Consider the following 27,979-nt stretch of genomic DNA (forward strand, 5'->3'; position numbering starts at 1 on the left):
AGCACATGGGATTGGGGGTAGTGTGCTGACGTGGATTGAGAACTGGTTGTCAGACAGGAAGCAAAGAGTAGGAGTAAATGGGTACTTTTCGGAATGGCAGGCAGTGACTAGTGGGGTACCGCAGGGTTCTGTGCTGGGGCCCCAGCTGTTTACATTGTACATTAATGATTTAGACGAGGGGATTAAATGTAGTATCTCCAAATTTGCGGATGACACTAAGTTGGGTGGCAGTGTGAGCTGCGAGGAGGATGCTATGAGGCTACAGAGTGACTTGGATAGGTTAGGTGAGTGGGCAAATGCGTGGCAGATGAAGTATAATGTGGATAAATGTGAGGTTATCCATTTTGGTGGTAAAAACAGAGAGACAGACTATTATCTGAATGGTGACAGATTAGGAAAAGGGAAGGTGCAACGAGACCTGGGTGTCATGGTACATCAGTCATTGAAGGTTGGCATGCAGGTACAGCAGGCGGTTAAGAAAGCAAATGGCATGTTGGCCTTCATAGCGAGGGGATTTGAGTACAGGGGCAGGGAGGTGTTGCTACAGTTGTACAGGGCCTTGGTGAGGCCACACCTGGAGTATTGTGTACAGTTTTGGTCTCCTAACTTGAGGAAGGACATACTTGCTATTGAGGGAGTGCAGCGAAGATTCACCAGACTGATTGCCGGGATGGTGGGACTGACCTATCAAGAAAGACTGGATCAACTGGGCTTGTATTCACTGGAGTTCAGAAGAGTGAGAGGGGACCTCATAGAAACGTTTAAAATTCTGACGGGTTTGGACAGGTTGGATGCAGGAAGAATGTTCCCAATGTTGGGGAAGTCCAGAACCAGGGGTCACAGTCTAAGGATAAGGGGTAAGCCATTTAGGACCGAGATAAGGAGAAACTTCTTCACCCAGAGAGTGGTGAACCTGTGGAATTCTCTACCACAGGAAGTAGTTGAGGCCAATTCACTAAATATATTCAAAAGGGAGTTAGATGAAGTCCTTACTACTCGGGGGATCAAGGGGTATGGCGTGAAAGCAGGAAGTGGGTACTGAAGTTTCATGTTCAGCCATGAACTCATTGAATGGCGGTGCAGGCTAGAAGGGCTGAATGGCCTGCTCCTGCACCTATTTTCTATGTTTCTATGAGAGGAGAGGTGTTTAAAATTATGACAGGATCATAGAATCATAGAATAGTACAGCGCAGGAGGCCATTTGGCCCATCGAGTCTGCGCTGGTTCTTTTTTGAACAGCAATCCAGTTAGTTCCACTCCCCGCTCTTTCCCCATAACCCTGCAAGTATTTCTCCTTCAAGTATTTATCCAATTCCCTTTTGAAAGATACTATTAAATCTGCTTCCACCAAGCTATCAGGTAATGCATTCCAAATCCTAACCACTCGTTGCGTAAAATTTTTTTTCGTCATGTCGTCTCTGGTTCTTTTGCCAATCACCTTAAATCTGCTCTCTGGTTAACAACCCCATAGCCATTGGAAACAGCTTCTCTTTATTTACACTATCTAAGCCCTTCATGATTTTAAACACCTCTATCAAATCTCCTCTTAGCTTTCTCTGCTTCAAGGAGAACAACCCCAGCTTCTCTTGTCTATCCATATAACTGTAATCCCTCATCCCGGGAAACATTCCAATAAATCTTTTCTGTACTCTCTCCAAAGCCTTTACGTCCTTCCTAAAGTGTGGTGCCCAGAACGGGAAACAATCCTCCAGCTGATGCCAAACTAATAATTTATATAGGTTTAGCATTACTTCCTGGCTTTTGTACTCTTAGTCTCTATTTATATGCTTTATTAACTGCCTTGTTAATCTGTCCTGCCAGCTTCAAAGATTTGTGCACAAACACCTCAAAGGGCCCAAGTTTCCACAAGAAAAAAAATGGGCGCCCCTCCGAGCTGGTCGCCCGTTTTTCGCGCCTAAAAAAATCCTCGGTATTCTCCACCTACTTACAGGTCCTCTGGCCCTCGGCGCAGCCAGCATGAGCTGTGGGGGGGCAGAGCCAGGTCCCGGCGCTGAAAACAGTGCCGGGACCTCTGCACATGCACGCTACAGTCGGCACACAAGTGCAGTAGCTCCAGGCGCCGAACTGTGTGGGAGGGGCCCGAAGCACGCAGCCCCTAGCCCTGGCCCAATGGCCTCACTGGGGCTGCGTGAATGAGGCTCCTCCCACGGCCAGCTCCTGCTCCCCGCCCGACCAGACCCGACCCGACACCCGCTCCCCCCCCAGACCCGACACTCGCTCCCCCCCCCACCCCGCCGACCCGACCCCCGCTCCCCCCCACCCGCCCCGACACCCGCTCCCCCCCGAGACCCGACCCCCGCCCCGACCCGAGACCCGCTCCCCCCCCCCCGACTGACCCGACCTGTGCTCCTGTTACCCGACCCGACGCCCCCCCCGCTCTCTCTCTCTCTCCCTCCCCCTTCCTCCCCTCTCTCTCTCTCTCCCTCCCTCCCTCCCTCCCCTTTCTCTCTCTCCCTCCCTCCCCCCCCTCTCTCTCTCCCTCCCTCCCTCCCCCCCTCTCTCTCCCTCCCTCCCTCCCTCCCTCTCTCTCCCCTCCCGCTCAGCGGCACGAACGGCTGCAGAATTCTCCCTGGCTGAAGCACTTTCACACAGGTAGGAAGATGGTTTATTTAATCTTTTCTTGGCTTATAAATGTTTATTCAGGTTGGATTTATTTGTATAATATTTGAAGTATAAATAAGGATTTATTGTCGAATTTAATGAGTTCCCTTCCCCCCCCCTCCCCCCCACCTCGTTCTGGACGCCTAATTTGTAACCTGCGCCTGATTTTTTAATGTGTAGAACAGGTTTTTTCAGTTCTACAAAAATCTTCACTGGCTCCATTCTATTTTAGTTTGGAGTACATTTTCACTGTGGAAACTTTCAAATCAGGCGTCAGTGGCCGGACACGCCCCCTTTTGAAGAAAAAATTCTGTTCTAAACTAGAACTGTTCTACCTGACTAGAACTGCAGAAAAAAAATGTGGAGAATTGCGATTTCTAAAATAGTCCGTTCTCCACCAGTTGCTCCTAAAAATCAGGCGCGAATCATGTGGAAACTTGGGCCCAAAGTCTCTGTTCTTGCATTCCCTTCAAAAGTATACTGTCTCTCCTCATTCTTCCTACCAAAATGTACCACCTCACACATTTCTGCATTGAATTTCATCTGCCATATGTCTACCCATTCCACCAGCCTGTCTATGTCTTGAAGTCTATTATCTTCCTCACTGTTTACTACACTTCCAAGTTTCGTGTCATCTGAAAATTTCAAAATTGTGCCCTGTACAATGTCAAGTATCGATACAATTGTCTAATCACAGCATAACATCCAAAGTAATTCTTTCTGGTCACTATTCTACAACATGTTGCTCATTGATGTACACTTGTAAGCTTCACAAAGCTTTATTTTTAAAATCACAAAAATTCTAGTACTATAGCAAATTATTTAGAAAATGAGCATCAGAGAGAAACATAGAAATCTACAGAGCAGAAGGAGGCCATTTCGGCCCATCGTGTCTGCGCAGGCTGACAAAGAGTCACATGGCCCTTGGTCAGCAGCCCTGAAGGTTACAGATAAACCGATGAACAATGAACAATGGCGGACAGGCAAAGACCACCCAGCCCAACCAGTCCGCCTCACACAACTGCGACACACCTTGCACCGAAACATACTACACTCCACCCCAACCGGAACCATGAGATCTCGTATCTCATCAAAAATGTTTGGTCATTTGTTTGATAATTTAAGAAGAACTACTATCGGCATTTATATACCTCTCACAGCCATTGAACTTTACAGCCAAAGAATCTATACATACATTTTAAATGGAATAAAATTTCTATCCCTATGATAAATGTTTGCCTTCATGTAAAAGACACAAGACTGCAGTGATTAAGGCCAGGGCATCAGATCACTGTCAAGGTCACTAATCAAATCAGTTGGAAGACTTTCTTTAGCCATTTTAGAATATTCCACTTCAAGAGTCACTCCTAACAACCGGACTGTCATAACTTGATGAAATCTAGATACAGCAGCCAGTTAGTCAAACAGGAATGAATACAGGTGTCATGTATCTTACATTATTATACAAACTGTATCCTAACATGCTATACATGACTGTAATAAGATATGACCTGTAACCACCAGCATACCTTACCACCAGGGGTGCACTTGCAAGAGACAGGTATATAAGTACAGGTCTCAGGCAAATGCAGCATATAAGAGCTGTGAAATAAAGGTGCAGGTCCAGAGTGACCTTGACTTCACTACATGCCTCATGTGAATCTGTACTGAGGGGACAGGACTTTACAGTGGCGATTACAGAATCCACAGAATGGCGAACAGCGGATCAGATGAAAAGTACAATGCGGGAGACAATTGGGAGGACTTTATAGAAAGGCTCCAGCAAAGCTTTGTAACCAAAGACTGGTTAGGCGACGATAAGGCAGACAAGAGAAGAGCCCATCTCTTGACCAGCTGTGGCTCGAAAACATACGCTTTAATGAAGGATCTGTTGGCACCCGAGAAACCAGCAAGCAAGTTGTTTGAAGAATTGAGCACACTGGTAAGAGACCACCAGAAGCCAGCGAGCAGCCTACACATGGCCAGACACAGGTTCTACAACTACAGATGCTGTGTGGGGCAGAGCAAACCCGACTTCGTGGCGGAACTTCAGAGGTTGGTTAGTTTATGTGAGTTCTCCGATGAACTGAGGAGAGAAATGCTGAGAGACTTTTTCATTGAAGGAATAGGTCATGCAGGCATATTCCGAAAGCTCATAGAGACCAAGAACCTGACCTTAGAGACAGCAGCACTGGTTGCACAGACATTCTTGGTAGGGGAAGAAGAAACGAGGTTGATTTACAATGCAGGTACGGCAACTGACGAAATATCGGAACAAGAAGTTCACAGCACTAAACAAGCTGCTACCCCCACATACAGACAAAACCGGGAGAACAGGCTCTCAACAGCAGGCAGAAGCCATCAAGGGCCACAGGAACGGCCGTTCACACCTCATCAACCCACAATGCGAGCAATCAACTACAAACTGAGAGAAGCTCAAGAGAGATCAGCCAGACGCAGCTCATTCTTTGGGAACACTTTGAACAATGGAACAGGTCTGTGCTGAAGGTGTGGAGGTGGGCACTCGTCAAGGGGATGTCGATTTCAGCAGGTTGTTTGCAGAAATTATGAATATACAGGGCATTTGGCCTGCATGTGCAAAAAAACGGCAGCTCGGCTGGTATACGAATCGGATGGGTCGGAAAGCGGACCAGAAGATGGTGGGGACAGTACCCGGGACACCGATATACAGCGGGTCAACACGATCAATAGCCGCTGCTCCTACAACAGGACGCCTACTATAATGATGAGGGTCCTAATCAACGGGATATCTGTCAACATGGAGCTGAATACGGGAGCGAGTCAATCTCTCATGGGCGCTCAACAATTTGAACAACTGTGGCCGCATAAAAGAGACAGACCAAAACTCACAAGGGTCGACACCAAACTAAGGACCTATACCAAAGAAATCGTACCAGTCCTCGGCAGCGCCATGCTGTCTGTCACACACAAAGGGACAGTGAACCGACTTCCCCCGTGGATTGTCCCCGGAGACCCCCCAGCACTGCTGGGGAGAAGCTGGCTGGCAAAACTAAACTGGAAATGGGATGATGTCCATGCCATGTCATTAGAGGAACGGACCTCCTGCTCAACAGTTATAAAGCGATTTGAACATCTCTTTCAGCCAGGTGTGGGCACTCAAAGGGGCCAAAGTCAAAATCTACATCACACAGGATGCTAGACTGGTCCATCACAAGGCCAGAGCTGTACCCTATGTGATGAGGGAAAAGATTGGGCACGAACTAGACAGGCTTCTGCGGGAAGGCATTATATCACCTGTGGAATTTTGCGACTGGACAAGTCCCATCGTCCCAGTCATGAAGCCTGATGGATCCGTACGAATCTGTGGGGACTACAAATCTACCATAAACAAAGTCTCCCTACAGGACCAGTACCCGCTGCCCAGAGCGGAGGACTTATTTACCACATTGGCTGGAGGTAAACTTTTCTCAAAATTAGACCTCACATCTGCGTATATGACGCAAGAATTGACCGAGGAATCCAAGCTACTCACCACCATCAACACACATCGAGGCCTTTTCATGTACAATCGATGCCCATTCGGCATCAGGTCGGCAGCTGCCATATTCCAGCGCAACATGGAGAGTCTGCTCAAGTCCATCCCGGGGACGGTTGTATTTCAAGACGACATACTTATCACAGGCAGGGACACCGACTCCCATCTCCGTAATTTGGAGGAAGTACTAAAGCGGTTGGATCGGGTAGGCCTTGAGTCAAGAAATCCAAGTGCCTGTTTCTCGCACCCAAGGTTGAATTTTTGGGCAGAAGGATTACCGCTGATGGAATCCGCCCAACAGAGTCCATAACAGAAGCAATTTGCCTGGCACCCAGGCCCCGGAATGTCTCAGAACTGCGCGCCTTTCTCGGGCTACTCAATTACTTTGGGAACTTTATGCAGAACTTAAGCATGCTGCTGGAGCCTCTCCACATGCTACTCAGGAAGGGATGCGATTAGTTTTGGGGGGACGCCCAGGAACGCGTCTTCAATAAGGCACGCAACCTCCTGTGTTCCAACAGTGTTTTGACTTTCTTTGACCCAGGTAAAAAGCTAGTTCTCACATGCGATGCGTCAGCGTATGGGGTCGGGTGCGTTTTGCAACATGTCAATAGTGCGGGCAAATTACAACCCATAGCTTATGCCTCCAGGTCACTTTCGCGGGCGGAGCGCGGGTACGGAATGGTAGAGAAGGAGGCGCTCGCGTGCGTGTACAGTGTCAAAAAGATGCACCAAAATCTTTTCAGGGCCAAGTTCACGTTAGAAACCGACCACAAGACCCTCACGTCCCTCCTATCCGAGAGCAAGGCAATAAATGCCAACGCCTAGGCGTGAATTCAACGGTGGGCACTCATTCTGGCGTCCTACGACTATACCATAAGGCACAGACCAGGCACAGACAACGGTGCCGACGCGCTCAGTAAGCTACCCCTGGCGACCACGGAAGGGTCTGACGAACAGGACTGTGAGATAGTCATGGCAATCAATGCCTTTGAATCCACAGGTTCGCCCATGACGGCTCGCCAAATCAGAGCCTGGGCGGCCAGCGACCCCACGTTATCCTTAGTAAAAAGATGTGTCCTAACCGGTGACTGGGCAGAGGCTTGCGATGCCTGCCCCGAGGAATTAAAACCCTTTCACAGACGCATGCATGAGCTATCACTACAAGCAGACTGCCTGATGTGGGGCAGCCGAGTAGTCATGCCTCTGCGAGGCAGAGAGGCATTTGTCCGGGAGCTCCACCGCGAGCACCCGGGGATCGTTCTCATGAAGGCCATAGCCAGATCCCATGTCTGGTGGCCTGGTTTTGACGCGGACTTGGAGCTCTGCGTCCGAAAGTGCACCATTTGTGCCCAACTCAGCAATGCCCCCAGGGAGGCTCCACTGAGCCCCGGCCCTGGCCTACCAAACCGTGGTCGCGAGTGCACGTAGACTATGCGGGCCCATTCATGGGCAAAATGTTCCTCGTAGTTGTAGATGCATTTTCAAAGTTTCATGGATCGAATGCACCATTTTAAATTCAAGCACAACCTCCATCACTGTGGAGAGCCTCACAACCATGTTTGCAACGCACAGAACCCCTGACATATTGGTCAGTGACAATGGTCCGTGCTTCACCAGCGCAGAATTCCAAGACTTTACAACTGACCACGGCATAAATCACGTCAAGATGGCACCGTTCAAGCCAGTCTCCAACGGCCAGGCGGAGAGAGCAGTGCAAATCATTAAACACGGCATGCTTAAAATCCAAGGTCCCACGCTGCAGGGTCGCCTGTCGCGACTGCTGCTGGCATACAGATCTCGTCTGCACTCACTGACTGGGATCCCCCCCGCGCAACTGTTGATGAAAAGGTCTTTAAAAACAAGGCTCTCGTTAATCCTCCCAGACATGCACAAAATCGTTGAGGCATAGCGCCGTAAGCTGACTGAGTACCATGACAGAAATTCGAGGGGGAGAGGGAATGAGATAGGGAACAAAGTGTTTGTACTAAACTATGGCAGGGGTCCCAAATGGCTTGCAGGGACAGTAACGGGCAATGAAGGAAACAGGCTACTGGGAGTACAAATGGAGGCATGTAGACCAAGTCAAAAGCAGATTTACCAACAACACTGCGGAACCAGAGGCAGACTACAATGTGGAACTCGCACCACACCTGGTGGACAGACAGAGGGAACAACCTGAGGAAAGGGCAATCCCAACAGACAGCCCAGGCGAGTCAACAACAATCACACCAATCGAAACAGACAGCCCAGGCGAGATACCAGCAACCACACCCAAAGAAAAATAGACACCAAGGCAAACAACTGAACCACAACTCAGACGCTCCACACGAGAGTGTAGACCACCTGAGAGACTGAACCTATAAAGACAATAAGACCTTGGGGGAGGGTGATGTCATATATCTTACATTATTATATATAACTGTATCCTAACATGCTATACATGACTGCATGACTGTAATAAGATATGACCTGTAACCACTAGCATACCTTACCACCAGGGCTGCACTTGCAAGAGACAGGTATATAAGCATAGGTCTCAGGCAAGTGCAGCATTCCAGAGCTGTGAAATAAAGGTGCAGGTCCAGAGTGACCTTGACTTCACTACATGCCTCGTGTGAATCTGTACTGAGGGGACAGGACTTTACAACAGGGAATATAAACATCAAATAGTCACATACCAGGTTTTCATTTGATTTTACAGGTACAAATAAATACATCCACAAAAAAAATGCAACCACAAATGATTTTAAAGTCAACACAGATTGAATAAACTTACATCAAACTGATTAAGTATAGCTCCACTTTCAAGTCCTTTTCGAAGCTGAATCATGGATTCTTCTAATGAATCACCATATTCAGGATACGAGGAATGTATGGAAATATTGGGAAAATATTGAAAGTCTGTTTCATCTTCCACCTTGTCCTCCATATGACTGCTTGTAACTTGAAAATTAGAAGTGATAGAAACAAAGGCTTTCATTACAAATTTGCATTAAGATGCTTAATTAATTTGCAATTCATGTTTGCATTACTTTTCATCTTAAATCATAAGTTAAGTAAATGTGCAACATAAAGTGAGTACCTGGTGACAAGCTGTGATTTAATACAATATCAAATGACTATAGAGTTCCTAGGTGGTTTAATCATTGGGTGGGGGAGGGATATGAAAGAGAAATGGAGGATGATTCTCATGTCACTAACATCCTTTTTATGCCTGTAAATGGAACAGCAGCAGGAAGACAGGCGATATATGCGAATAGGGATCAACTGATGTCGGAAACACACAATGGCATTTTTGTCACAATCAGTGCTGCCACTACTGCTTCCTCAACCTGCTCACAAACCATGTTGGGAGGTGGACATTTACAACGGTATTCAATCCCACCATTTCCACAATTATGTTCGTCTGCTTTCAATAGCCAATTAAAACAATACAAAAACAATAACTTGTGTTCACATACAACCTATGTCAAACTTTTGGTTATACATGATGACTACCTTGATTAATAACTGTCAGATGACAAACTCTGCCAAAGTATTGACTGACTGGAGAAGTTTGGCTATGAGGAAAGATTAGAGATGCTGGGTCTGTTTTCTTTGGAACAGAGGAGGCTGAGGGGAGACTTGATTGAGGTGTATAAAATTCTGAGGGGCCTGGATAGAGAGGATAGGAAGGACCCGTTTCCCTTGGTGGAGGGGTCATCAACCAGGGGACATAGATTTAAAGCAATTGAAGGGAGGTTTAGAAGACCTATGTGTCATGTATGTACATGCTGTTTGTAGCCACCAGATGGCGTCATTGTTGGAGGCTCTCAAAATGGCTGGCCTTTTATACCTCAGCAGCAACATGTGCGTGCTGCTCAGGTATAAAAGGCCGCCCATTTTGAGAGTCAGGCATTTTGGGCCTAATTAAAGCAGAGCCAAGGTTGAACCTTGCTTAATTAAACAGTACTCAGTTTGAACCTTTATTGCATACATAACATTTGGCGACGAGAATACAAGAAACTTTGTTTGCAAAATGAGCATGATTGGATTTTTTGAGCGATTCGTGGAGGGAGAAGATTGGGCAGACTTAGTGAGCCGTTTGAACCAGTACTTCGTGGCCAACAAAATGAAGGGGGTCGACGATGCAGATCGGTGCCGGGCCGTGTTCCTCACCGTGTGCACTTTAAAGATCTACGGTCTGATCAAGAATCTACTCATGCCTAGTGATCCAACAGAGAAAACGTACGAGGAGTTGTGTACATTGGTACAGGAGCACCTCAAGCCAGACGACGGCATCATCATCTCGAGATGCAGGTTTTATACACACGTTCAATCGGAGGGCCAGAGCGTGGCGGAATTCGTTGCTGACCTGAGACGTCGAGCGGGACCGTGCAAGTTCGGGACGGTGTTGGCAGACATGCTGCAGGACTTCGATATCAACCACTAGGTGATCCTGCGCAAACTTCTGGCAATGGAGGAGTTGGATTTAAAAAGGGCCATCCAGATCACTCAATCATGTATGAAGACGGACAGGAGTCTAAAGCAAATAGCGGTGAAGAACCGAACCTCAGCAAGTACTGTAAATGAGATTGATTCGACGTTCGGCAGAGTGGCAGATGGCAAGGCCTATCCGGCTGTGTTCGCGAAACCTGTGGCTGCCCAAAGTCCACCAGCGGGAATGTATCTGACTTCTCCGTGTTGGCGCTGTGGGGGAAATCATCGGCACCAGCAGTGCCGATTTAAGCAATATAGTTGCAAAGGCTGTCTGAGAGTGGGGCATCTCTAGTGCAAGTGTCCGCAGATGAGCAAGCGAGCTGCGACACACCAGGTGGAGGATGAAAGTCAGACTGGCGTAGAACCAGATACGCAATCCGAGATGCCAGAGGAGGCAGTGTACGGACTGTACTCCTTCATAACCAAGAGTAAACCAATTTTGATTGTGAAGTTTAAAGGGATACAGGTATCGATGGAACTGGGCACGGGGGCAAGTCAATATCTCATGAACAAGAGGGCATTTTATAAGCTGTGAGATACTAAGACTGTGAGGCCCAGGCTGAGCCCTGTTAACGCCAAGCTGTGCACGTAGACCAAAGAACTGATAAAGGTGATTGGCTGTGCACAAATTAATGTGTCACATAACGGTGCGGTTCACGAGTTACCGCTGTGGATTGTTCCAGGTAATGGCTCAACGTTGTTCGGCAGGAGCTGGTTGGAGAAAATCAGATGCGACTAGAACGACATAAAAGGCGTCGTTGGAGGAGGAAAATACATGTGCCCAAGTATTGAGCAAATTCCCGTCGCTGTTCGAACCGGGTATCGACAACTTCACGGGAGCCAAGGTGCAGATCCACGTGGACTCATGTGCAAAACCTGTCCATCATAAAGCTCGAGCAGTGCCGTATATGATGAAGGAGAAGGTCAAAATTGAACTGGACAGACTCCAGCGCAAAGGGATCATATCACTGGTCGAATTTCATGAATGGGCCAGCCCCATTGTTCCTGTGCTGAAAAGTGATGGCACAGTCAGAAGCTGTGAAGACTACAAGGCTATGATCAACAGAGTTTCGAAACAAGATCAGTACCTGTTACCGAAGACTGATGACTTGTTTGTGACGCTAGCCGGAGGGAAGTCATTCACAAAACTGGACTTGACGTCGGCCTATATGACACAAGAGTTGGTCGAGATGTCGAAGAAACTTACGTGCATTAACACGCACAAAGGACTGTTTATTTAACACAGGTGCCCTTTTGGAATTCGCTCGGCTGCAGCAATATTCCAGAGGAATATGGAAAGTCTACTGAAGTGCGTTCCCAGAACCGTCGTGTTCCAAGATGACATCCTGATCAGCAGTCGTGACTCCAAGGGACATCTGAACAACCTGGAAGAGGTTCTACTGCGTTTGGATAGAGTGGGACTCAGACTGAAATGCTTGAAGTGTATCTTCATGGCACTAGAGGTCGAATTCCTCGGGAGGAAAATCGCCGCTGATGGCATCAGACCTACTGACGTGAAAAGCAAGGCCATCAAGAATGCACCCAAGCCGCAGAATGTGACAGAGTTCGTTCCTGTCTACTCAACTACTTTGGTAACTTCCTGCCTAAATTAAGCATCTTACTAGAACCACTGCACATACTATTGAGAAAAGGCAACAACTGGGGGCGGGGTGCATCGCAAGACAGAGCTTTCGAGAAAGCCACCAATTTGCTTTGCTCGAACAAACTGCTGGTACATTATGACCCATGTAAATGTTTAGTTTTGGTCTGTGAGGCATTGTCATATGGAATTGGTTGCGTGTTACAACAAGCCAATGAGTCGGGGAAACTTCAATCAGTCGCGTATGCATCCAAAAATTTGTCTAAAGTGGAAAGAGCCTACTGCATGGTAGAAAAAGCTTTAGCGTGTGTGTACGGTGTTAAAAAGATGCATCAATACCTGTTCGGTCTGAGGTTCGAATTAGAGACTGATCACAAGCCACTCATTTCATTGTTTTCCAAGAGCAAAGGTATCAATACCAACGCTTCATCCCGCATCCAAAGGTGGGCGCTGACATTATCTGTCTATGATTATGTCATTCAACACAGACCTGGCACAGAGAATTGTGCCAATGCTTTGAGTCGGTTGCCAGTGCCCACACCGGAGGTGGAAACGCCACAACCAGCCGATCTAATGTTAATCATGGATGCTTTTGAGAGTGAAGGTGCCCCTGTCACGTCGGAACAAGTTAAGACCTGGACCAGCCGGGATCCGATTTTATCGGTGGTAAAGGATTGCATCCTCAAAGGAGATTGGTCTGTCATACCTAAGCAAATGTGCGAAGAGGCCAAACCGTACATTCGTCGCAAGGATGAACTGTCTATTCAAGCAGATTGCATATTGTGGGGCAATCGCGTTATGATGCCCAAGAAAGGGAGAGAGAAGTTCGTGCGCGAGTTACACAGCACACATCCGGGTATAGTGATGCTGAAGGCCATCGCCAGCTCCCATGTATGGTGGCCAGGAATTGATTCTGAGCTGGAAGTATGTGTACATCAGTGCAACACTTGCATGCAGCTCAGCAAAGCACCAGTGGAATCGCCGCTGAGTCTGTGGTCGTGGCCATCCAAACCTTAGTCCAGGATCCATGTAGATTTTGCAGGCCCCTTCCTGGGCAAAATGTTTTTAGTGGTGGTGGTGGACGCTTATTCGAAGTGGTTGGATGCATAATCATGTCATCCAGCACGTCCACGGCAACCATAGAGAATCTCAATGTCATGTTCGCGACACATGGTCTGCCTGACATAGTGGTGAGCGACAATGGGTCGTGCTTCACTAGTCAGGAGTTTCAGGAGTTTGTGGAAAACATGTAAGGTCAGCACCATCAAGCTTGCGTTCAACGGGCAAGCTGAACGTGCAGTACAAATTATCAAGCAAAGCATGAGGAGAGTAACCCAAGGGTCACTGCAGATCCGCTTGTCCTGCATACTGCTGAGTTACAGGACAAGACCCCACACACTCACAGGGGTCTCCCCTGCTGAACTCATGATGAAAAGAGGTCTCGAGACCAAGCTATCTCTGGTATACCCGGATTTAAATAATCATGTTGAATACAAAAGACAAAGTCAACAATGGTACCATGATTGCGCAACTGTGTCACGCGAGATTTCTGTTAATGATCCTGTATATGTGTTGATCTATGGCCTGTATATGTGTTGATCTATGGCAAGGGTTCCAAATGGATCGCTGGTACGGTCATGATCGCTGTTACGGTCATGGCCAAGGAAGGCAACAGAGTATTCGTTATTAAGCTCAAGAATGGGAAAACTTGCAGGAAACACATGGATCAGACAAAGCTGAGACACACAGACGAGCCAGAACAGTCAAACGACGAAACCATCGACGACCAACCAACCTACCAGCAGTCTTCAGAGGACTCAAGGGTCATCAGTGAACCCAGAATTTCCATCACGGACTGTTCAATAAAAATGGACTTGCAATTCCGGACATGGCCACTGCCACCCCCAACAAGTCAGTCATCCAGCCATCCGCCACAACAGACTCCGCACATTCACCCAAGGCTGGAATCAAACTGAGACGACCAACCCAGGAGCGCAAAGCACCAGACCGCCTCAACCTGTGAAAGGCTGTGATAAGATCTCAGAGGGGGGTATTGTCATGTATGTACATTCTATTTGTAGCCACCAGACGGCGTAATTGTTGTGCTGCTCAGGTATAAAAGGCCAACCATTTTGAGTTAGGCACTTTGGGCCGAATTAAAGCAGAGCCAAGGTTGTATCTTGCTTAGTTAAACAGTACTCAGTTTGAACCTTTATTGCATACATAACATTGAGGAAAAATTTCTTCACCCAGAGGGTGGTGGGGATCTGGACCTCACTGCCTGAAACGGTGGTAGTGGCAAGAAAAACATTCTTGGATGTGCACTTAAAGTGCCATAACCTATAGGGCTACAAAGACCAAGAGCTGGAAAGTGGGATTAGGCTGGATAGCTCTTGATCGACCGGCGTGGACACGATGGGTCGAAATGGCCTTCTTCCGTGCTGTAAATTTCTATGATTCGATAACAAAAATCAATGTCACCTATAATAGTTTCTTGTTTCTCACCTGAAAAATGGGCAGCTGGCTGTTTAAAATTGGGGTGTGGGCGGGGAGCACCTTGCTGTACCCATTGCTGCCCAAGGCCCAGTTGATGCAAATTTCAAGTGGACCTGTAAATCGGCAAGCAGCACACCAGCCTGTTTGGGTGGGAGGCTGTTTAAATATGCAAACTGGGGTCCTACACCGGCTACAGCACTCCATTTGAAATTTTCAGGTATAAATGGGTGGTGTGGGTTCCTCACACATTCCGTCCATTTGTATCAGGCATGGAGCAACCTAACCAGCAGTCCTTAAAGAGATTATTGGCAGTAGCTTACCAAAAGGCCCCAAATGTACCGTGGGTCCTGTCGGCCCTTACTAAACCCCCTCTGGGATTAGCTCCCCTGCACCCCAGGCATGACCTGTTGACCAGCTCAGTGTGGGAGGCAGCCAATTTCTTGCTCTCTCAACTGCAAGCTACATCAGCTCACTGGTAGCAGTCAAATGAGGCCCGAACCAGAAAATGGCTTGGGTCTTCCTATGGCACTGCGGCCATTCTGCTGGTCTTGTGCCCGTTTTGGGGGGTGGCGAGGGCCGGGGTAAAGTCTAAAATCACCCCCAAGGAATCAGAAAGGAACTGTTTCTCCATTGGGAGTTTATTTCAGATGATTAAGGTACAAACTTGGAATATTATCACAGTAATCATCGCAAAGGATTGCTGAAACATAGAATGTCCTACCAGAAATAGTGGTGGATGCAGAACCCATAATAATAGCTTTTAAAGGTAAGTGGCTAAATATTTGAAATGGAACAAATTAAAGGGCATGGGGAAAGAGCAGTGGAATGGGAGTGTGAATAGCTCTTTCAGAGCTGGAGCAGGGGTAAGAGCCAAACAGCCTCTTGTCTTGTCAAATTCCAAGGTTATATAAAACGATAAAAATCCCATCTCTCTGACTGTTTTAAAAGGCTGCCAGAGACAGCAGGAGCTTTGGTACAGTCACTAAACTAAGATTCTAAATGTTGAGGCCAAAGCATTTAATTATGATATCATGCAGGCATCTATGAAATGCAGTATTGTAAACAAAAGAAAATGTTCAATCCAGAAATTAAAACATATTTTTATAATTAACAATATTTTTATGGTAAAGACTGAATATAAAATATAAAACGAACTACAACAAACGTTTGTGCAGATCAAAATTAATTGAAGTCTCTGTTAGGAATGCTAGCAGGAAGGGTTTTATTAAAGAATACATTTTGTGTTCAGGACACCATTTTGTGGTTAAAAGACAGCTATTGCAGAAACTGTTGAAAAGGGCAATATCTGTAGATATCAACAAATTAGCTCCAATCTCTAAAACTGTACCAACTGTCGGCATATAGAGCCTTGTGTAGTTCTAATCTTCTAATAGATACATTTATTTGTTTGACAACTATGGGCCCAAGTTTCCACAGGATAAAAAACGGGCGCCCCTCCGAGCTGGGCGCCCGTTTTTCACGCCTAAAACGGCGCTAGAAAAAGAACGCGCTATTCTCGAGCGCTTTGCAGCTCCTTGTCTGTTTGGCGCGGCGCCCAGGGGGGCGGAGCCTACACTCGCGCCGATTTTGTAAGTGGGAGGGGGCGGGTACTATTTAAATTAGTTTTTTTCCTGCCGGCAACGCTGCGCGTGCGTGTTGGAGCGTTCGCGCACGCGCAGTGTGAAGGAAACATTGGCACTCGGCCATTTTTGTAGTTCTTTGTAGCTGTTTAATTTTTGAACATTTTTAAATAAAAGCACATTGCCATCAGCACATCAGCACTGAGGCTACCCTTCTCACTGTCTCCTTCCCCTCCCCACCCTCCACAGCAACAAACGGCGGTTTCCTCCCCCTCCCTCCCCTCCACGGCAACAAACCGCTGTCTCCTTCCCCTCCCTCCCCTCCACGGCAACAAATGGCGGTTTCCTCCCGCTCCCTCCCCTCCGCGGCGGCAACAAACCGCTGTCTCCTTCCCCTCCCTCCCCTCCACGGCAACAAACGGCGGTTTCCTTCCCCACCCCCCATGGGAACGAACGATGGCTGAAGCACTTTCACACAGGTAGGAAGATGGTTTATTTAATCTTTTCTTTGCTTATAAATGTTTATTCAGGTTGGATTTATTTGTATAATATTTGTAGAAGTATAAATAAGGATTTATTGTAGAATTTAATGACTTCCCTTCCCCCCCCACCTCGTTCTGGACGCCTAATTTGTAACCTGCGCCTGATTTTTTAATGTGTAGAACAGGTTTTTTCAGTTCTACAAAAATCTTCACTTGCTCCATTCTACTTTAGTTTGGAGTACGTTTTCACTGTGGAAACTTTGAAATCAGGCGTCAGTGGCCGGACACGCCCCCTTTTGAAGAAAAAATTCTGTTCCAAAGTAGAACTGTTCTACCTGACTAGAACTGCAGAAAAATAAAATGTGGAGAATTGCGATTTCTAAGATAGTCCGTTCTCCACCAGTTGCTCCTAAAAATCAGGCGCAAATCATGTGGAAACTTGGGCCCTATATGTTTAACTTTTCTTTACATGCAAGGACAGCTTTTGTTATGAGACCCACTCTCCGAAACGCTGAGCTCATATAAGTTGGTGTAAACCAAGAGTGAGGTCATGGAGGAGGTAGGATGGAATTTTTTTTTAAGCTGAGTATAAAAAGTGAGACCACTGCAAGGAAATTATGGAAGAGCTATTCAACCTGCAACTGAACTCAGCAACTGTAATGTGAGGTCACCCATAGCCTTCATATCGTTGTGTGTGTTGTCTGTTGAGTATTATTCCCTCTAATAAAATCTATAAACGAAAACACTATCTAGAACCTTAATTACCGACAGAGACAAGAGGTCGAAACTAGTCTCTCAGCAATATTAACTAACGGTCTGCAATCCCAGAAAAAAGAAAAAATATATTTGTACTTTGTGTAAGTAGCAATTTATGATACCACAGCATTAATGGGGAAAGACTCAATCCCCACATCACAGATTTATGAAAGAGAAATCGTGTTTGACAAAAGCTGTTAAGAGTTTTTTGAACTATAACCAGCAGAGTGGAGAAGGGGGAACCAGAGGATGCAGTGCATTTGGATTTTCAAAAAGCATTCAATAAGGTGCCACACAAGAGGTTATTGCATAAAATTAGGGCTCATGGATTAGCATGGATTGAGAACTGGCTAATGGACCGAAAACAGAGAGCAGGAATTAACAGGCCATTATCAGGTTGACAGGCTGTAACTGGTGGGGTGTGGCAAGAATCAGTGCTTGGGCCTCAGCTATTTACAAGTGAAGTGATTACGAGCATTCACATTTTTGTGTTCTTCTGCGCATGTGCGCTGTCACAGAGGTCCAGCTGTGCATGTGCAGTAGCGCACAGTGTAGCCACGTCTTGTTCAGCTGCGCGGGTGAACGTCCATCACTGGATATGTGGCGAGAAGAGGATCAAAAGGGAATCGGAAAGAGAGAGGGAGGTGTCGAAGAGGTCAGAGAGAGGGAGAGGGAGAGAGAGGTCAGAGAGAGCGCGCGGGGGCGAGGTGAGCGGGGAGGGGGGGTGAGCGGGGGCAACGGGGGGGGCGTCGAAGAGAGGGTGGGGGTTGGAGGGGGGGGTCGGAGAGAAGGGGGGGAGTCGGGGAGAGAGAAAGGGTCAGAGAGAGGGGGGTTGTCGGAGAGAGAGGGGGGGCTCGGAGAGAGAGGGGGGCTCGGAGAGGGGGGGCTCAGAGAGAGGGGGGGCTCAGAGAGAGGGGGGCGGGAGAGAGAGGGCGGGTGGGAGAGAAGGGCGGGTGGGAGAGACGGGTCGGAGAGGGGGAGGGAGAGAGAGAAAGAGAGAGCAAGCGAGAGAGAGCAAGAGATCAGAGAGAGAGAGATCAGAGAGAGAGAGTGTGAGCGCGAGCGAGGGGTCGGAGAGAGAGACAGGGAGGTCAGAGAGAGAGAGAGTGAAGGAGCGAGAGAGGGGGGTTGGAGAGAGAGGGGGATCGGAGATTGAGGGGAGTCGGAGAGCGAGAGAGAGAGCGAGGGAGAGGGGGAATTCAGAGAGGGGTGTTGGAGAGAGAGGTCGGAGAGAGACTGAGGGGGGGTCGGAGAGAGAGTCAGGGGGGGTCGGAGAGAGAGTGAGGGTGGTCGGAGAGAGAGAGAGAGGCGAGTCGGAGAGAGGGGGGGGTCGGAGAGAGAGAGGGTCGGAAAGAGGGGGGTCATAGAAACACAGGAAATAGGTGCAGGAGTCGGCCATTCGGCCCTCCGAGCCTGCACCACCATTCAATAAGATCATGGCTGATCTTTCCTTCAGTACGCCGTTCCTGCTTTCTCTCCATACCCCTTGATCCCGTGGGGAGGGAGAGCGCGCGAGGGGAGGGGCGGGGAGAGAGCGCATGCGCGCGGGGGGATGGGGGGGAAGAGAGAGAGCGCGCGCGGGGGGGGGGGGGGGGGGGAGAGAGCGCGCGCGGGGGGGGGTGGGGGGAGAGAGCGCGCGCGATGGGGGGAGGGAAGAGAGAGCACGCGGGGGGGTGGGGGGGAAGAGAGAGTGCGCGCGGGGGGGTGGGTGGAGAGAGAGCGCGCAGTGGGGTGGGGGGGGAGAGAGAGCACGCGTGCGCGCAGTGGGGTGGGGGGGGAGAGAGAGCACGCGTGCGCGCAGGGGGGTGGGGCAGAGCGCACGCGCAGGGGGGTGAGAGAGAGCGCGTGCGGGGGTGGGTGGGGCCGGGGGGGGAGAGAGAGAGCGTCCGGGGAGATGGGGGGGGGGAAGAACGCGCGGGGGGGGGGGGGAAAGAGAGCGCGCGCGTGGGGTCGGGGGGGGAGAGAGCGCGCGCGGGGGGGTGGGGGGGGGGGGAGAGAGAGCACGCGTGGGGGTGGGGCTGGGGGGGGGGGAGAGAGCGCGCGCGAGGGGGGCCGGGGTGGGGGAAAGAGAGCGCGCGTGCGCAAGGGGGGCCGGTGAGAGAGAGCGCGCGCGGGGGATCAGGGAGAGAGAGCGCGAGGGGGCTAGAGAGAGGAAGAGTGGTCAGAGAGAGAGAGAGAGAGAGAGAGAGAGGTCGGAGAGATCGGGAAGCGGAGAGAGGGGGAATCGGGGGGGTGGGAAGAGAGGAGGTCAGAAACGTTGCAGGGCGTTGGTGGAGAGAGAGAAACAGTACGGAGAGAACAGCGGGGATGGCGGAAGAACATGATGCAGGTGTAAAGGGGCGATTGAGAGCAAGAACGTGATCCAAATGTTAAGACTGGATGAAATCCGAAAGTCACGACATTGTCACTATTCACTTCATACCCAATAAACCTGTTAATAATCCGTGACCCACACACAATCCTCATCTATGGCGGGGGCGGGGGGAAGGAACTTGTTGTTGGGAGAAGGTAATGAATCTGTGAGGGAGGAATTTGGGCAGAGGAGAAGGTCAAGAACTTGGGCTGGGGGTAGGAAGCCAGGAATTTGGTGGGGTGGAGGGGGAAAGAGTGTCAGAGACTTGGGGGGAGTAGGTCAGAAACTTGGGTGGGGGAAGGAGGTCAGGAATTTGCACGGTGCGCGGGGCGTGTGGGGGAAGGTCTTCACCTATGGGAGTAAGTCCTGTCTATTCCAAATGAGCTCTGGTCTATCTGGAGTCGGCAGTCAGAAGTCAGAATGGCTTGAATTACATTTTGCAAAGAGAAGCTGATTAGTCCCCTTGGAGGATAAGACACGCCTCTCAGCTATCAGGACTTGTCATCAAGGGGGCCCAATCAGAGCTTTAGGAGTGTCAAATTAACACATTCCATTTACAATCTATATTAATGACTTAGTTGAGCTGATGATACAAAGCTAGGTGGGACAGTAAGCTGCGAGGAGGACACAAAGAGCCTGCAAAGGATCTCAACAGGTTAAGTGAGTGGGCAAGGCCATGGCTAATGGCATATAACAGAGAAATGTGAAGTTATCCACTTTGATAGGAAATATAGAAAAGCAGCCTTTTTTTTTTAAATGGTGAGAGATTGGGAAATGTTAGTCTTCAGAGGGAATCACAGAAAGTTAACATGCAGGTAATTAGGAAAGCAAATGGTATGTTAGCCTTTATTACAAAAAGATTGGAGGGCAAGAGTAAAGCAATCTTACTGCAAATATTCGGGGCCTTGGTGAGACCACACCTGCAGTACTGTGTACAATTTTTGTCTCCTTGCCTTAGAGGAGTGCAACAAAGTTCACTGGACTGATTCCTGGGATGGGGGGAGGGGTGGGATTGGTCCTTTGACCAGAGATTGTGTAGACTGGGCCTATAATCCTTAGAGTTGAGAAGAATGAGAGGTGATCTCATTGAAATGTATAAAATTATTTAGGGGCTTGACAGGGTAGTTGCTGGGAGGATAAAGAGAAGGGTTGTGAATCTTTTGAATTCTCTACCCCAAATGGGCTGTGGTTGCTTAATCGTTCAATATATTGAAGACACTTCGATAGATTTTTGGATACTCAGGGAACCAAGAGCTATGGGTCACAGTGAGGGAAGGTAGAGTTCATGTAGAAGATCAGCCATGATCTTATTAAATAGCAGAGCAAGCTTAAAGATCCGAATGACCTTTTCCTGCTCCTATTTCTTATTTATGTTCACCGAGTTCCTAATCTCAGCTAAATTATTAGGAGGAGTCCAGGGAAGACCAGACAATTCTTCTTAGACAGGGCAAAATTAGAGCATGATCCACTGACACACCACCTAGTGACTGGTTCAGGCTGGGCACTGGTAGAAGCTACCCTTGGTACAAAGCTGGGGAAGGATAAATCAAGAATAATTTTTTTTTATAAACTGAAAGACCAGGCTGATACCCACATTTATTATTTGTGTAAGCTCCTCTTCTGCTTTAAATATGAACAAAAAAAAGTCTTACTGTAGGAAACTTAAAAACACGACCAGTTTTTCATTTTTATATTGTATATCATTTGCAATGAAGTCAACATTTACAATAATTGACAAAGCCTCTCAGCTATTGCTTACCTTTTTGTTTGACGAGCAGTACAAGTTCTCTGGAGTGCGACTCTCTGCTTGCTTTGATGAACATTACAACCTGGTCATGAGTATGTTCAGAGATGTCTCTGCCATTAATCAACAAGATCTGATCCCCTTCATTCAGTTTGGGCATACAAATGTCAGCCTATGCAACAGATGCCAAAATATTTTAAACAAAAATTTACAAGCTTTTGGGTTGTGAGCAAAAATTATGTTCATTATGTGAAAAGAAAATTGCATTGATTATTTGGCATAAGTGCAGCCTACTGTCTTCGGCTCTTTTTCAGCCTATACACTGTCTCCTACGGTTAACGTTATTTCATTGTTGAAGAAAAATCTTTCCTCAATGTTGAAAAACTAATAAGCCATTCTCTGCTTGCTCCAGGAATCAGACTGACTTTTGTTACATTCCTCCTGTTTATACAGATAGAAATTATAATTTTCAATTCCGTTGAGTAAATAACCAAACTTTCTGTATTTGCTCAAGCAAGTGGAATTCTTAGTATTTCCATGCAGATGAACTCTTAGCAAGCTGATTTATTTTCCTGTAACTTTTTTCAACACAAGATGAAAACTGTATAGACATTAGTCAATCGTGGAAGAAAGTTCCTTCAACACGAATTTAAAGAGTTTTCCACACCTACTTCCTCATATTTATTTTGCCATTAAAGTTAGCCTAGGGAGGAAAGTATGGTCTTCAGTCTCAAGAGGATATTCCCATGTCCTGGAGTGGTCATCAGACCTTTTCTTTCAAAGAAAAACTCTCCCTGCTCCCTCTGTTTTATTCCCAAAATCACTCAACTTCATCTTCTCATCTCCCTGTCCACACATTTAATTTCTCGGCTTTATCCAATACTCTTTCCTACACTTCTGTCTTCCCTACTCCATCACTGGCTGAGAATCATGAGGTCTGCTCTCATTGCAAATTTCCACTGCCAAACGTGCAGCCACCTGATCGCAAAAGGCCTGAACCAGTCAGTAGCACTTTGGGAAGCTTTGCCATCAAGAGGTTAAAAACATGGCAAAGCTGTACTATTAGTTTGTAACTGGATGGTGGTCTTTACCATGCAAGTATACTGAGGGAAGTGCCATTAAGCCCACTGAAACACTACATGGCAAGACAATTGAATACTGATGGCATTTCCTGGAACCTCTTTTCTGTCCACTTCCATCGACAGTTATTCCTCTCACATCTACGGTTTCTTACTGAAACCCTTTGTGATTCTTTGCCTTCATTCTAGGTGGTTCCATTCTTATCTATCTAATCAAAGCTAGAAAATCTCCTGCAATGGCTTTTCTTCCCACTCCTGCATCGTTACTGTTATATATGTAAACTTATATTTACTCTATACTGCCACCAGAGGGCTCATCCCCTGGAGTCCCAAGGGATCCCATAATTCCTTGGGAGCACAGGTATTTAAGGAGGTCTCACAGGTTGGCGAGGTACTCTGGAGACCTGCAAATAAAAGACTAAGGTCAAACGTTACTTTGAGTTCACAGTGTTCAGTCTGACTCTTTCTCCATACATAAGTTACCTCCGTGTCCACCAAGTATTTATCCTTGGCCTCCTCCTATTTCTCATCTATATGCTGCCCCTTGGCGATATCATCCGAAAACAGTCAGTTTCCACATGTACGCTGACGACAGCCAGCTCTACCCCTCCACCACTTCTGTCGACCTCTGCTTGGTATCTAAATTGTCAGACTGCTTGTCTGACATCCAGTACTGGATGATGAACAGAAATGTTCTCCAATTAAATATTGGGAAGACCGAAGCCATTATCTTTGGTCCCCACCACAAACTGCGTTCCCTAACCACTACCATATCTCTAGCATCAATCAGGGGGTGAACAAGACAGTTCGCAATCTCGGTGTCATATTTGATCCTGAAATGAGTTTCCGGCCACATATCCGTGACATAACTAAAACCTCCTTTTTCCACCTTAGTAACATTGCCCGCCTGCATCCCTGCCTCAGCTCTGCTGCTGCTGAAACCCTCATTCATGCCTTTGTTACCTCTAGATTTGACTACTCCAACTCACTCCTGGTTGGTCTCCCAGATTCTACACTACGTAAACTTGAGGTAATCCAAAACTCAGCAGCTCGTGTCCTAACTCTCACCAAGTCACGATCACCCGATCACCCCTGTGCTTTCTGACCTGCATTGGCTCCCAACCCCACAAGATGTCTGCACTCCTCAAATTCTGCTCTCTTGAACATTCCTCATTATAACTGCTCAACCATCGGTGACCTTTAGCTGTTTGGGCTCTAAGCTCTTGAACTCCCTCCCTAAACCTCTCTGCCTCTCTATCTGTCTTTCCTCCTTTAAGACGTTCCTTTTAACCTACTCCTTTAACCAAGCTTTTGGTCATCTGCCTTAATTTATTTTTTTGTGGCTCGGTGTCAAATTTATCTGTGTTGTCATTAACACTGCTGTGAAGCGCCTTGGGATGTTTTACCACATTAAAGGCGCTATATAAATAAAAATTATTCCAACTTCACTTACACATTATACTCCAACTTATCTAAAGGTAGTGAATGTGTTTTCTGCTCTATTGAAGCACTTGATTTTGATTTCCTGTGCCTAAAATTATCTGTCCTGCAACCTATTTAATTAAACTGCTGCCCTCATCATTCTCTTAATCTTAATAACTCTTCGAGAAATGTACATCTTTTTATTTAGTAGTTCTCAGTGATTTCAATGTTCACCATCAGCAATGGTTCCACTTCTGATTCTATCAAGCTGACATTAATGTGTAAGAATATCAATATGTTTTTATATTACCTTTATTTTTCTAATAAAGACAGAATGGTAATGTGTTCACAAAAACCCTGCCTTTTCCCCTCAATAATGCTAACACTGGGGAAGGATGAATTTAAAGACCAAAGATGCTGTACTGTAAAGAAGGGCACGCATAGTTTATTAAATAAATAAGCAAGGTGGATAATATTGAGCTTAGAGTTGTTTGTTTTAAAATACATAGGGCTCAATTTTCTCCAATACAGTTTTTTGGCATATTTGAACAGTTACACCCTTTTTTTGGGGCCTAACAACCCCCACAAAAAATCTTTAAAGTTTTCCCATTCTAATTTTTCAAATTGTCGCCGCGCAACCTGTCCTTTAGCTTCGGGAGTTGGAGCCTAATGTCTGCACCAAAAAAAGGAAGCCCCTCCTTCTGCGTATGCGTGACTGGTAAGGGCACGCCTGCCCAGTACACCACCTGGTCTGCATTCAGCCATTTTTAAAGAACCAGTTGTGAGAACTTTTATTCTGAGTGGGAAAAAAAAATCGGGAGCTGCAATATGCAACGCAGCTCAAGAACTAAGAATTTCTCACAGGACGAAGTGGAGGCCCAATGGCATGAGCTGGACACCAGCAGAGGTCAAATAAAAGTTTCACCAAAAGAAATGAAGAAACGCTGGAGCCAACTTTCACAAGATTACTGTGCAATGGTGACCACCCCGAAATCCGGAGGCCAATGCAAAAAGTGGCAGGACCTTGGCCAAGCAGTTCGTGTAAGTAATACTTAATTTATTCACTGGAATTGCAATTATAAATGTGACCATCTGTATGTCCCACCAAGCAGAAAGACACCCTCTCTAAAAAGTTAGGTTTTCATCTTGGCAGAGGAAGGTGGCACACAAGAAAGAGAGAACTCTAACAGGAGGAGGCATGGCAAATATGCACCCACTGACAGCCGTGGAAGAGAGGGTCCTGCCTGGAGAAAAGCAACCACCACTGCATAAGCTGGGCCCACACTCGAGGCAGAGGGTAAGTCCTGCAAATTCCACAGTCTGCTTTTCCTAAATGTTAAGCACTGCGCAGGCTAGCCATGCTTCGGTTCATGGGGATGCCTCCGTCAGTTACGCTTCAGTTGATGCAATGTGCTACCATTCATCGTGGTCCTTCAAATTAGCCTACTGCCTGCGCTATGTGAGCCTACTCATGCCACCCTGCCCCCTCCTCTGCTGCTAACCATTTGTGCGGTTATATTTTTCAGAACTTGAGGCCAACCCTGACGAGGCTGAAGCCGATACAGATGATGATTCAGACACTGACGAGTCTAAAGAGAACATCTTCCAATCCGACCTTCTAGACCAAGATCATGGAGGTGAAGGGCAGGGAGAGGAGGTGCTGGTGCCAACTATTGAGGCGCCAGCCCTTCTCCTGAATGGTGGGACATTTCATGGTTTCACACAATCCGAGGCTGCGGTCCCAGTGGGGTGCAGCGAGCCACACCCAGGGCCCCACCGTCCGAGGCTGCGGGTCCCAGTGGGGTGCAGTGAGGCACACCCAGGGCCCCACCCAGGGTGGAGGGGATGGAGAGCTCTCCTGAGATGTAGGATGTAACAGATGTGGTTCAGATGATGGCAATGCATGGGGAGAGCATTGACCTTACGCGATCACTTCTGGACACCATCGGTGGGATGGGTGATGAAGTATCGGGACTGTCGGGAGAAGTAACAACATGCTCGCAACAAATGGGAACACTGTCCGGGCACATTAGGGATGGAATGTAGGAGTTAGCTGCTGCAGTAAGGGAACACGCCCAGACCCCGCAGCCATTGATGGAATCAACTGCCACTCCCACTCCAATCCCCAGACCAACCTCTGAAGAGGCCCAAGCTGGGCTTTCCATATTACTGCCTGCCCACGCCCTCCAACAAGAAGTGCATATTACCTGAGATTCTCAAAAGAATAAGCTTGGTATCAACCCGAGAAACACTGTGCCACCACCAGCGGGCAGGGGTGGAGTCACCAAGACCAAGTGCAGCGGGCGGTCTTAGAATAAGGTGGAGGAGCTGTTGTTGTTGTTACTGTTCTCAAATTAAAAGTTTTTGTAAGTGATGTAAATTTACAAGTTTAAAAGTTTGTAAGTGATCTTAACTGAATCGATTAAAGTTTGATACAAGAATATTTTTATTAAAGTTAAGAATTTTAAATAAAATATATTTTAAATTATAACTGAATCAGTTACATTATTTGTTCCATTATTAACACAACATTACGGAATAGGCCCAAACAGTAAACATGGTCCATTTGGAATAGTTGCCGCTGAGCCTTCAGGCAGCAAAGAGTTCACGGATGAGCTGCTAGCGCAATGCTCACGCAATCGTTAAAGGGGCACGACGGCCCGTCCTCCACTGCCGTCGTGCTCCGGGTTCAGGTAGTTGCATGGCTTCCTCATCCTCCTCGTCATCAGCCACTCTCACCTCAGGTGGGTCTTCTATTACCAGCTGCTATTGCCTCATGATGGCTAAGTTGTGCAGCATGCAGCAGACAACAGTGAACTGACTGACAATCTCAGGGGAGTATTGCAAGTAGCCTAAGGAATGGTCCAGGCATCGGAAACGCTGCTTCAAGATGCCAATGGTCCTCTCTATTATGCTACACGTCACAATGTTGTATTCTCGCTAAGCTTCCGTCTGGGTTACGCGTAGAGGCGTCATGAGCCAGGTGGCGAGGCCGTACCCTTTGTCCCCCAGCAGCCAGCTCTGCCCTTCTGGCTGCTGCTGAAATATGGTAGATATAGCGCTCTCGCGTAGGGGGTGCTCCCAGGGTGTCTCATCTCATCACAGATGCATGTCATCACAGACAAGCTGCACATTCACGGAGCGGGAGCCTTTTCTGTTCCTGTACATCTCGGAATCCTCCAAAAAGTGCTTGCAAGGCGATGTGGGTACAATCAATGCAGCCCTGTACCTTGAGGAAGTCAGCAATCCTGGAGAAGCCCACAGCCCTATCATGCATTGCCTGGACGGTCATGGGAAACTTTATGTAGTCATTCCTCCGGGCATATAGTGGAGCAGTCACCTGCCGAATGCAGATATGAGTTGCATGTTGAGAAATGGCGCACACATCCCCAGTCGTGGCCTGGAATGATCCAGATGCATAAAATTAAAGTGCAGCTGGAACCTTTACTTCAACTGCTAAAGCAGTCCTCCGAACGCTTCTGGGATGCAGGTCTGCTTTTATTAACTCACAGATCTCGGTTACAACTTCTTTGCGGAAATGCAGCCTTCTCACAGTCTGCCTCACTCGGGTGTAGGTATGAATGCCTGTCTCGATATACCCGATGTGGGTGAGGCCTCCTGCCAATCATCCTACATGCTGTGAGGTTCCTCAGGTAATGCTGAAGGCTTGCACGAGGTATGGCATTGTCAATATTGCCCCCATAATTAAATTGTAGCTTTGCAACAACCTCAAAACAACAGGACAAAGCACGCACCCTCTTCTTTCCTCTCTCTCTCCCCAAGGTGGATGCCTTAGTATGGACCACACCCTGGTCTGTGCATGCGCAATAGGCTTGCTTACGACAG

General features: G+C 47.6%; 1 protein-coding gene across 6 annotated transcripts in view; it reads right to left on the reverse strand.

Moving 5' to 3' along the window:
* LOC139264534 (tyrosine-protein phosphatase non-receptor type 3-like) overlaps positions 1-27,979 on the reverse strand; it is a 418,869-nt gene that overhangs the window by 115,390 nt on the left and 275,500 nt on the right. For all 6 annotated transcript variants that reach the window (XM_070881143.1, XM_070881141.1, XM_070881142.1 and 3 more), the window contains 2 exons: positions 21,648-21,804; positions 8,919-9,085 (listed from right to left, as the gene is read on the reverse strand). In XM_070881143.1, coding sequence (XP_070737244.1) covers positions 8,919-9,085; positions 21,648-21,804 — 324 coding nt within the window. The remainder of the gene's footprint in view (positions 1-8,918; positions 9,086-21,647; positions 21,805-27,979) is intronic.

The sequence above is a fragment of the Pristiophorus japonicus genome, chromosome 5 (assembly GCF_044704955.1).
Source record: "Pristiophorus japonicus isolate sPriJap1 chromosome 5, sPriJap1.hap1, whole genome shotgun sequence".
Taxonomy (NCBI): Eukaryota; Metazoa; Chordata; class Chondrichthyes; family Pristiophoridae; genus Pristiophorus; species Pristiophorus japonicus.